At 43.6% G+C, this 11,961-nt stretch overlaps 1 protein-coding gene across 1 annotated transcript; it reads left to right on the top strand.

Annotated features, from left to right (window-relative positions):
• Positions 1 to 974: 974 nt before the first annotated feature.
• LOC307132098 (taste receptor type 1 member 1-like) lies at positions 975 to 9,992 on the top strand (the record flags this gene model as incomplete). Its single annotated transcript, XM_079826245.1, has 6 exons — positions 975 to 1,153; positions 1,369 to 1,666; positions 1,750 to 2,490; positions 2,596 to 2,808; positions 2,894 to 3,014; positions 9,058 to 9,992. The coding sequence occupies 6 exons, from the start codon at positions 975 to 977 to the stop codon at positions 9,990 to 9,992; spliced, it is 2,487 nt and encodes an 828-aa protein (XP_079682371.1).
• Between the last annotated feature and the right edge of the window lie 1,969 nt (positions 9,993 to 11,961).

The following is an 11,961-nucleotide window of genomic DNA, read 5'->3' as shown; positions in this document are numbered from 1 at the left end:
TATATATATACACATGCAATCAAAATGCAAAATGATTAAACCCCCTAACCTGAAAGACACACTGCTTTTCTTTTCTTTTCTTTTCTTTTCTTTTCTTTTCTTTTCTTTTATATATATAAATATATACCTTTATATCTTCTTGTATTGCATATAAGTCCACTTGCTGTCTGCATTCATCAGTAGCTAAGCGGCACCTTGACTGAAACCGGGGTTCAAGCACTTATCAAAACACTAATGTTGATCCCTGCTTGTTACACCTCAGTTTCAAAGGCCAACCACTTCACCTTCAGAAAAACATTATATTTGTGAAGTTAAACAATGTATAACATGAACTAGTACATTTCTAAAATAAATTGGGTGCCACACTTATGCCCCACTCCATGGTTGACCTCAACAGATCACACAATCTCATAAAATCTGTACACAATGCACTGATTACAAAGCCATGTTATGCTGTAAACAAAGAAATATTGTGAATTATAATTGTAATACATCTGTTAAAGCAGGTTGTTTTAAGAGAGTTTGAATCAGTGTGTGTGTGTGTGTGTGTGTGTGTGTGTGTGTGTGTGTGTGTGTGTGTGTGTGTGTGTGTGTGTGTGTGTGTGTGTGTGTGTGTGTGTGTGTGTGTGTGTGTGTGAACTTGTTCCATAAATTGGCTCCTCTGATTTTTTCTAAAGCTAATATTTGAGATTATATTAATATAGGCTATTAATAAGAAGGAGGTAATGAGGCTAGTCAGTAATGTTAAAACTCTGTATATTTAAAGTGATATTTTGCAGCTGTTTGTGATGTGGTGTAATGCTCTACTTAATAACAGATTGATGTAAACTTTTTTGAGTTTAGATATGGAAATTGTACTTTGTTTAAGCAAATTGAATTGTGTTGTAAGCAAATTCCATTGTTGTATATGAACCTGACTTCTATGGGTTGCCACTACAGATTCCAGTTTCACAACCAACGGTCCATCATAAACCATGCTTCTGAGTAGTATTTATCTTTTCCTTTTGGCCTTTATTTGTTTCTCTTTCAAGGTTTCTTGCTTAGAATCTAAGTTCAGCTTGGAAGGAGATTACTTATTGGGTGGCCTTTTTGCTTTACATGAAGTTCAACATGCAACACCTCTGTTCTCCCCAGAAGCCATTGAATGCTCCAGGTAAGAAATCACTTGCAGCAGCATTTTTCTCAATATTTAATATTAATATATATATATATATATATATATATATATATATATATATATATATATATATATATATATATATATATATATATATATATATATATATATATATATATATATATATATATATATATATTAAAACAAAGAATCAATGAAACGCAATTCACTTCCTCACTACTGTGTTCTAGATACACTTTCTCAAAGTCTGGCCATCAGATGTTCCAAGTGATGAGATTTGCTGTTGAGGAAATTAATAACTCCACCACTCTTCTGCCCAATGTTTCTCTGGGCTATGAAATATTTGACCATTGTTCTGACACAAAGAATTTCCCTTCAGTCTTCAGTTTTATCTCAAAAAATGGATCAATAAAACCTAAAGAAAAACTCAATAACTATCAGCCTAAAGTGATTGCTTTAACAGGGCCATATGGAAGTACACAAACTATTACTATTGCACCTCTGATCACAATGGACCTTATACCATTGGTAAATTATTTTTTTTCATTCCCCTTTTAATTTTTAAAAATAAATACTACAACACATAATACTATTTTTCTCTTCTTTCAAAGGTGAATTATGGAGCTTCCAGCTATGCTTTAAGTAATAAAGTTCAGTACCCCTCGTTTCTAAGAACAGTGCCCAGCAACAAAGACCTGATAGAGATGATTATTCGTATCATACAGTGGTTTAAGTGGAACTGGGTTGCCTTTCTTGGTAGCCAAGACGATTACAGTGAAGACGGCCTAAGACTATTTAACAAGTATATACACAATACTGGAATTTGTTTGGCCTATCAAGAGGCTCTAAGTCAAAGGGCAAACTACAGTCTAACACTTAAAAAGATTGATATGCTTAACATCAATGTCATTGTTGTTTTCGCTGTGCCACAATATGCAAGCAACATTATCAAAGCAGCCATAGCGAACAACATCCAAGACAAAGTATGGATTGCAAGTGAAACATGGGCTATGAATCAACAGCTTCCAAGAGAGCCAGGAATTGGGAATATTGGAACAGTTATTGGCATTACAGAAAGATTGTTGTCTTTGCCCGGATTTAATGAATTCATCTATAAAGACAGGGGAACAACTAATGATAGTGCTGATAATGAAGTCAAGAGTAATAGTAAGACATGTAATCAAGATTGTGATTGCTGCACATTGTTGACCGCAGAGGACATTATAAATGAAAATCCCACATTCTCCTATGCCATCTATGCTGCCATATATACCATAGCTCATGCATTACATAAGGTTCTGCAGTGTGACATGAACGAATGCCGCAAAAACATAATAGTTAAGCCATACATGGTGAGTAAATGCATCATAAGATGATAATGAAAATTTTAAGGAAAATAAATAGTCATTCTAATATTAACAGCATTTATTATATTTGTTTGCCACACTTTACAACAGCTTCTAGGACAAATCAAGAAGTTGGACTTTCCACTTAACGGCCGTCAGGTGAAATATGATGATAATGGTGATCCAACTGTCAGTTTTGCAGTCGTACGCTGGCGTACTGAAACAAATCCTCCACGATTTGATATGGTGGGCATATATGATACATATCCAGAAATTACTTTTACTATCATCAACTCTCTCTTGTCCTGGCATAACAATGTTTCTGTAAGTTATCTTTTTGGTGAGTACTTATTTAAACATTTACCTGACTTAGATTAATTTCAATAACACTTTTTCTCATTCTATAAAGGTTCCTTTCTCAAACTGTTCTGTTGAGTGCAAAAAAGGATTTTCGAGGGAACCTGATGGATTTCATAGTTGCTGTTTTCTGTGTAAAAAATGTCCACGTAACAGCTATGTGAATTATTCTCGTGAGTACTTTAAGCAATGAACAGAAAAACCTTGCCATTTCAGCTTCTTCAGTCCGCTGTAATAGGGGAAATAAACTGAAAATTTTAACATTTAGTTGTTATAGCTTGTTTAAGGCAAGTAGCCGCTAGGGGTTAACTTATCCATGTGTTGTCTGACTGAATCAAATTACATGATTCCAATCATTAAAATGATATCAGAGATGTGTTTTGCACATAAAAAAAAAAAAAGTGCCGTTATACATAAAATGTAAATGTATACTTTTTGACAGAAACCTAGTAAAAGAAAACGTCTCGGTTACGTATGGTAACCCTCGTTCCCTGAAGGAGGGAACGGAGACGTACGTCGGTAATACCGACGAATTGGGATCACTTTAGAGAGCCCCTATCAGCTTCGAGATTTAGAGAACAGGCCAATGGGCCATTGGCGTGCAAGATTTGCATCTCGCGCTCCGCCCCGCAGGTATAAATAGGAAGCGAGAGCTACGCACTGACGTTTTTCACTGAGGAGCCGAACTAGTGGCTCGGCCCTGCAGTGATGGAAGGAACTGTGGCGACGGGACGTACGTCTCCGTTCCCTCCTTCAGGGAACGAGGGTTACCATACGTGACCGAGACATTCCCTTTCAGTAGGTCACTACGACGTACGTCGGTAAGACAGACGAATTGGGATCCCTATGGAAAACGCCACAGTTACTACCACTTCCAGCGCCCAGCGAGAGCCCCTCAGACCCCGTTCTGAAGCAGGCGGGGAGATTCACGCAGGGTGAGGGTGAGGACGCTCCGCCACATCCGACTGCCGAGGGGTGCGGAGGACTCAACAGGGTTCACCAATCCTGGGAACTCGACTGGAGAATATAGCGCACGTATCCGTTCCATGGGGAAGGGAGTGGCGCAGCAAGCCGACACTAGAACAAGAGCTTCAGTATTGCTGACTATGGGAAGCGAGCACACGAGAAGCAACCGGTTCCACACGTAGGCTATAAAACCTAGCGAACGTGTTTGGTGTCGCCCAGCCCGCAGCTCTACAAATATCTGTCAGCGAGGCGCCACGAGCCAGCACCAAGGAAGAAGCAACACCCCTAGTGGAGTGGGCTCTTAACCCGAGCGGGCAGGGCACGTCTTGGGCTTCATAAGCCAAGACGATGGCATCCACTATCCAGTGGGCCATCCTCTGCTTGGAGACAGCCTTTCCCTTCTGCTGTCCTCCGTAACAGACGAAGAGCTGCTCTGAGGTCCTAAAGCTTTGCATTCTGTCAACATAGATGCGCAGGGTGCGAACTGGACAGAGAAAAGCCGTGGCTGGGTCTGCCTCCTCCGAAGGCAGCGCTTGCAGGCTCACCACTTGGTCCCGGAAGGGAGTAGTGGGAACTTTGGGCACATATCCAGGCCGGGGTCTCAGGGTTACCTGAGAGTCACCTGGCCCGAATCCCAGGCACGATTCGTCGACCAAAAATGCCTGCAGGTCCTCTACCCTCTTAACTGAGGCCAATGCAATCAGGAGTATTGTCTTTAGAGACAAGATCTTAAGCTCCGCTGACTGTAAAGGCTCAAAGGGCTCCCTCTGCAGTGCGGTCAGCACCAGAGTCAAGTCCCAAGAGGGTATAAAGGGAGGACGAGGCGGATTTAATCTCCTTGCCCCCCTAAGGACAGTGACGATCAGATTGTGCTTGCCTAAGGACTCACCATTAACCAGGTCATGATTTGCAGCTACAGCGGCAACATACAACTTGAGGGTGGAGGGAGACAGCTTTCGCTCCAACCCGTCTTGAAGAAAAGAGAGCACAGATCTGACCGAACACTTTCGGGGGTCTTCTCGGTGAGAAGAGCACCAGTCGACGAACAGGTTCCACTTCAACGCATATAGCCGTCTCGTAGAGGGGGCTCTGGCGGAAGTGATGGTGTCAACTACCGCTTGCGGTAGGTCACCTAAAACCTCTGCATCCCGTCCAGGGACCAGACATGGAGTTTCCAGAGGTCCGGACGCGGGTGCCACAGGGTGCCGCGTCTCTGAGTCAGGAGGTCCTTCCTCAGAGGAATGGGCCAAGGAGGTGCTGTCGCGAGGAGCACTAGTTCCGGGAACCAAGTCCTGTTGGGCCAGTACGGAGCTACCAAGAGGAGCTGCTCCTCGTCCTCCCTGACCTTGCACAGTTTCTGTGCAAGAAGGCTCACTGGGGGGAATGCATATTTGCGTAGGCCCCGGGGCCAACTGTGTGCCAGGGCATCCGTGCCGAGGGTTCCCTCGATAAGGGAATAGTACCACTGGCAGTGGGTCGTGTCGGGGCGGCAAACAGATCGATCTGTGCGGCCCCAAAGCGACTCCAAATCAGCTGGACCACCTAGGGGTGGAGTCTCCACTCCCCGGGTAGCACGGGCAACCGTAACAGCTCGTCGGCCACACGATTGAGCGGGCCCGGAATGTTGATGGCACGAAGGGACCTCAGATGCTTCTGACTTCACAGAAGGAGATGGCGGGCGAGTAGGGACATGCGGCGGGAGCGTAGACCACCCTGTTTGTTGATGTACGCAACGGCCGCAGTGCTGTCCGTCCGGACCAGAATGTGCTTGTCTTTGAGCAAGACGAACTGCCAGCAACTCCAGGCAATTGATATGCCATTGTAGTTGGGGCCACGTCCACAGACCCGAGACTGCAAGCCCGTTGTACGTGGCACCCCAGCCCTTGGATGAGGCATCCGTGGAGACAACAGAATGCCTGGACACTTGTTCTAGAGGCACTCCTGCCCATAGAAATGAAGGGTCCGACCACGGGCTGAAGGTTTGGCGGCATCTCGGCGTCACTTGGACACGGAGGAATCCGCTGTGGCATGCCCATCTCGGGACTCGGTCATGTAGCCAGTGTTGAAGCGGTCTCATATGGAGCAGCCCTAGCGGCGTTACTGCGGCTGCTGCTGCCATATGCCCCAGGAGCCTCTGAAATTGTTTCAGTGGTACCGCTGTACTGCGTTTGAACGTAATCAAGCAGCTCAACACCGACTGGACGCGCTCCTCGGTGAGGCGCGCTGTCATGGCGACCGAGTCGATCTCCATCCCGAGAAAAGAGATCCTCTGTACGGGACAGAGTTTGCTCTTCTCCCAGTTGACCCGAAGACCCAACCGGCTGAGGTGCCGAAGCATCATGTCCCTGTGTTCGCACAACTGCTCCCGCGACTGGGCAAAAATCAGCCAGTCGTCGAGATAGTTGAGAATGTGAACACCACGCTCTCTCATGGGAGCAATGGCTTTCGTGAAGACACAGGGCGACAGGGACAGCCCAAAGGGCAGGACTTTGTACTGATATGCTCGTCCGTCGAATGCAAAGCGTAGAAACGGTCTGTGTCGAGGGAGAATCGAGACATGAAAGTACGCGTCCTTCAGGTCGATCGCTGCAAACCAATCTCGGGGACAAACGCACCTGAAGATGCGTTTCTGCATTAACATACGGAACGGCATCCTGTGGAGGGAGCGGTTCAGGTAACGCAGATCCAGGATTGGCCGTAGCCCGCTGCCTTTCTTGGGTACAATGAAGTACGGGCTGTAGAACCCGGACTTCATATCGGCTGGAGGGACCGGCTCTATCGCGTCCTTCGCCAGTAGGACAGCGATCTCCACCTGAAGCACGGGGGCATCCACCTACGCAACAGACGTGAAGTGAACGCCCCCGAACATTTGCGGATGCCGGGCGAACTGAATCGCAAGCTGAGTCTGATGGTACGGATGACCCAGCGAGACGGGCTGGGGAGCGCTAACCAGTCGGTACCACAGACGTACCCGCAGCAGGGCAGCGAGGCGGAACGCAGGGACCCTAGGACGACATGGGAGTGGTCCGTGTAGGGGTCTGGGTCTGACACACGACCTGCATCCGCTGAGGGGGTGTTCGAGTGTGGGAAGGCCGCTTGAGTGCGTTCCCACAGCTGGCACCCCCTGCTGGCGATTTGGAGAGGCACCAGAGGCTGACAAGGCATGGGGGCGTTGTACACCGCCAAGCGCGCTTTCCAAATGAAGGAGGGGCTGAGCGTGGCAAGGCTTTGTGGCGTTGCACACGGTCTGCCTCACCTCCTTCCTCAGCGGGGAACAAGAGCAGCGAGGCATAGCGTCACGCACTGTCGTCCACGCACCGCTGAGAAGAGGGGAATGAGAGCGTCGAGGCTTGTAGCGTAACACGCTGGCATTCCTGAACTCCGAGACCCAGAGATATTGGAACTGATCTTTTTATATATATATATATATATATATATATATATATATATATATATATATATATATATATATATTTTTTTTTTTTTTTTTTTTTTGGGTACCACTGGCTGTTTTTAACCCCAGTGGCGGAACAGAATTACTAATGGTTTTCCACCTGGGCCTCCTCCGGGGGAAGAACAATTCCGAACCAAATCCGGGTCAATGGTGTTTCTGGACCAGGGTGGACATCGTCTAGCCAAGGGCCAGCGCAGTGCGCAGCTCAACCTCGGCTCAGAACTACCCTCGTGCACTAAGCAGGGCGGAGGTGGCCTGCCAGTGGCACTGCCACCCCACCGATGAGGGTAGTGAGAGAGAGGAAAACTTTATACAGATTATGGCCCTATTGGTGTTCCATATTTTGGCACCAATAGTTCCACAATGCAAAAGCCTTCCAACGCACATCCGGGAAAGGCAAGGCGATTTATGCGTTGCACTATGCCTCAGCCACCCGGGAAAGCATGGCTGTCAAGTATGAATCGGATTCAGCACGAGCGCCCATTATTATAGCGGGAATCTCAGCCTCATCTTCATTTTCAACACATAACAGCCCTCTCTCCGATGCAGCGATTGACATCTGTCCTCTGCTAGAGCCCCAAATGAAACGCTAGGTCCCCTTTTTAAGGCCAACAATCCCATCTGTAAGTTATCAGCAGACACGTGAGACAGTGGGCGTGGCCGTGAGATGGCACACGGCGCGCTGAACACTCAAGCCCTTATGAAAAAGGCTAGACGAACAACACGCTGACGTGGCTATGCTCTCATGAGAGAGCATAGACCCCCCACAAACACAGTCTCAACATGCGGAGGCGCCGAGTGAAGCACGCTGAGCTGCCGTGGCAACCCACGCTGTCACCCAGCAGCTAGACGGCACACGCTGAACACTCAAACCCTCACGCGGAAGGTGAGATGACCAGCGCGTCGACGTGATCCCGTTCCCCTGAGAGAACAAGGATCACCCACGAACACGGTCTCAACATGTTTATGCGAGAGGGATCATGGCCGTCAGGACAGGAAACAACCGCATCCAGAAACGCACGGGTGGAATGACGTCTTGAAAAAGATGCAGTGTCACACCCGTGTTGCTCTTTTTGTGAGGAAATGCTCTTTTCAGAAGTGCTGAAGCACCCAAGACAGACCGCGGCAACACACAGGAGATAGTGAAGCCTGTGTTTGCACTCAAGGAAACGCCCACCGATACCAACGGTGCTGTTTAAACAGCAAATGTTTCACTGCAGTTGAGTTCTCGCGGTTGCACTGGAGAAATGCCGTCACACCAGCACAGCATCCTCAAAGTTCTCTGTTGAATCTTCTCTGATAGGTAAACAGGAAGTCTTTGACTCTTCATCTACGCCGTTCGGCTCCGAAGTGAATGACGTCAGTGCGTTGCTCTCGCTTCCTATTTATACCCGCGGCGCGGGGCGGAGCGCGAGATGCAAATCTCGCACGCCAATGGCCCATTGGCCTGTTCTCTAAATCTCAAAGCTGATTGGGGCTCTCTAAAGTGATCCCAATTCGTCGGTATTACTGACGTACGTCGTAGTGACCGACTGAAAGGCAACACACATTGAGTGATTGTGCTTAAATAAGTTTGTAAATTATAATAAATAATATTTTAAATGTACATTCCATCTGTAATGACATCATTATTGGAATAAATCACATTCTTATTATCTGCAAGGTTACCAACCTGGCATTTAAATCTATGTGAATTAATTTTCCACAAATATTTCTCACCATCATGCATTGTAAAATAAATTTCTGTCTGACCTTGATCACAAAGTCGGTTTTCATATTATTTCATTGTTTTTCAGGGGACCCCTATACCTGTTTTCCATGTGCAGAAAGTGAATGGTCTGATGAGGGCAGCACAACATGTAAGAAACGTTCTGTTATCTATCTACAGTTCTCAGAATTCTCCTCCATCGCTGTCATGGTTTCTGCCACATGCTTAATTATTTTACTCATTGCCATATTTTGCCTTTTCACCTATAATTACAACACACCAGTGGTGAGGTCTGCTGGTGGTAGCATGTGTCTTCTTATGTTGATATGTTTGATTATGTCTAGCATAAGTGTGTTCTTTTTCTTTGGAAAACCCACATCTGCACATTGCCTCCTGAGAAATGTCATATTTGCATTTTTCTTCACTGTTTTTCTCTCCTGTATGGCTGTTCGTTCCTTTCAAATTGTTTGTATCTTCAAAATGGCTGCCAAGTTCCCCAACGTGCACAGCCTTTGGGTAAAGCACAATGGACAGTGGCTCTTTGTTGGATTTTTTTCTGTCATTCACTTAATTTCTTGTGTCCTGTGGATGACTATCTCAGCTCCCAAAGCTGTCGGGGATTCATTCACTTTTAAAGAACAGGTTATACTCAGCTGTGAAATGGGGAACACTGTAACTATTAGCATTGTTATGTTCATAGGTTGGTTTCTTGGTTTCCTGTGTCTCTTATTTTCTTACATGGGAAGAGATCTGCCGAAAAATTACAATGAGGCGAAATCAATAACTTTCAGTCTCATTTTGTACAATGTGAGCTGGATTGTCTACTTCACTGCACACCTCATGCTCAAAAGCCAATACATTCAGCTTGTTAATGCAATGACACAGCTAGCAAGTATAAATGGAATTCTCTTCAGCTATTTCATACCAAAATCTTACATTATAATATTCCAACCACAAAAGAACACTCCAGCATACTTTCAAACATCTATTCAGAATTACACGCAGACCATTAGTAGGACTTAGACCACAGCAAAGCACAGTAAACACAAATGCTTTCTTTCAATTAGCTTTCCTTTAAACACATTTTCTGTAAAATGCTTTTATACTCGTTGCCATACTGTGTCTTTAGATCCACCAGTGACTAGTAGTTCCCAATACTACACTTATTGTTTTGTTTGTGTTGTTATATCTGCTTGTATTTGTGCTGTATTTGAGTTTTGTTAAGAAAAAGCTAAAACACTTTAAAACACCTTACTGGTGTACTGGTAGACATTTAACATAATGCCAACATCAGCCTAAATGGTAAGATAGGCCCTCCTAATAATCACACTGCTATTTAACAGGTGAATAAATACTTTTTTTTTGCTTAAAAAAATATTTTCACCATTTTCACCATTATGTTCTTCCAAACATGCATTTCTTTCATCTGTGGAACACAAAAGAAGATCCTTTTTTTAACATTCTTATTGACAGTGCTTTACCACTTATTCTGTTGACATAGATACACTATCTCAACATCATATTGTTTAAGATTGTAGTAGTACAAATATATATTTGATTAATTAATACAAACAATTCTTCCATTTGAAAATGTGGGATCATGTAATGTATAATTCTACCATAATAATCAAATGTTAATATGAATGAACCCATTTTAATTTCCAGTCAGTGCTCCATTTGGCCACATGGTGGCATAACTCGATATATCTTTCAAAGTCAGAATGTTTAACCCTCAAGCCACCCTCGCATAACAGCCCTTAATCCCGCCCTCGTGGACACATTTGGGCACGAAGGTCACAAGTGTGATTCCAAAATTTTTTTTTTATAAATGTTATCACCATCTTTGATCAAATTAATTCTATCAATTTATGCATTTATTAACCTCTAAAAGTACGATATTTTTAATATAAAATATGCTTATTTTTATGTTATATTTAATATTTCTTTAAAAAAAAAACATATCAGCAAGTCCAGAGAGCCAAAACCTAAAAATGTGGTGACTTTGGTGACATCTGGTGACCTATGATGGTATTCATTTCTTTTTAAAGCTAAAATATCAATAGCCAGATGGCAATAGAACTCAAATGGCTGCATATGGGCTGAACTCTGTAAACCAATGTTTTAACAATATTTAACTTTTTTTTATTTTTAAAAATTGCCCAGTTATTGGCTCATTTAATTCCTTTGTTTGTGTATGTGTGAATTACTGTTTTTTATTTGACAAAAAATAAAAAAATAAAACTCACACTGTTATAGGCTCATTCAATGACTTTCAATGCAATGCTTTTGTGGATGTGTGTGTTTGAGTGTGTGTGTGTTTATCACATTGAGAATTGTATAATCTAACTCCTTCAGTTGTGTGTATGTATGATCTGCATTGTGTTGGATTTATTGATTTTTATTGGACAAATAAAAAAAATATGCTCGGAATTACAGTTTTTTTTCCATTCATTCCAGTGGGTGCCCGCGGGATTAAGGATTTTTTTTTCAAGCCCTTAACATTGTAGAATCGAGTCCATTTTTTTGTGTGTTCAGGTGGCAAATTTAGGAAAAGTAGCCAAGTCTTGCACCGCTCAGATTAAGGAAAGTATTTATAAAAAAAAAAAAATAATAAATAAAAAAATATATATTTTGCCCTCATTTGTCCAGAAGACTGCTTTAGGGTTAAATGGAAATATTCTAAAAGTTGTTTACTGTTATCCCATTACGGAGAAAACATAGGTACAATTCCCACCCAACCAAAGCAACGTGAACTTGTTAAATACTTTAGAATAGTATAGACTGTTTTAACATTTTTAACAATCCTTTATCCAAGGATATTGCAATTAGACTATTCTTGAAAATAGTTTGACTGATCGAATTTAAATAAGAGCAGATGCATATACTCCGGTATTTTCCATTGTTACAGACTACAGAATAATTTAGAGACACCCTTAGTTCCCAAAGGCATATTTATGAATAGGAAATCCACATAAATTGTTGTACGACATGC

The sequence above is a fragment of the Gobio gobio genome (genome assembly GCF_949357685.1).
Source record: "Gobio gobio genome assembly, chromosome: 10".
NCBI classification, from domain to species: Eukaryota; Metazoa; Chordata; class Actinopteri; order Cypriniformes; family Gobionidae; genus Gobio; species Gobio gobio.
Note: the sequence above shows the minus strand (reverse complement) of the source record. Positions and strands in the feature narration are given on the sequence as shown.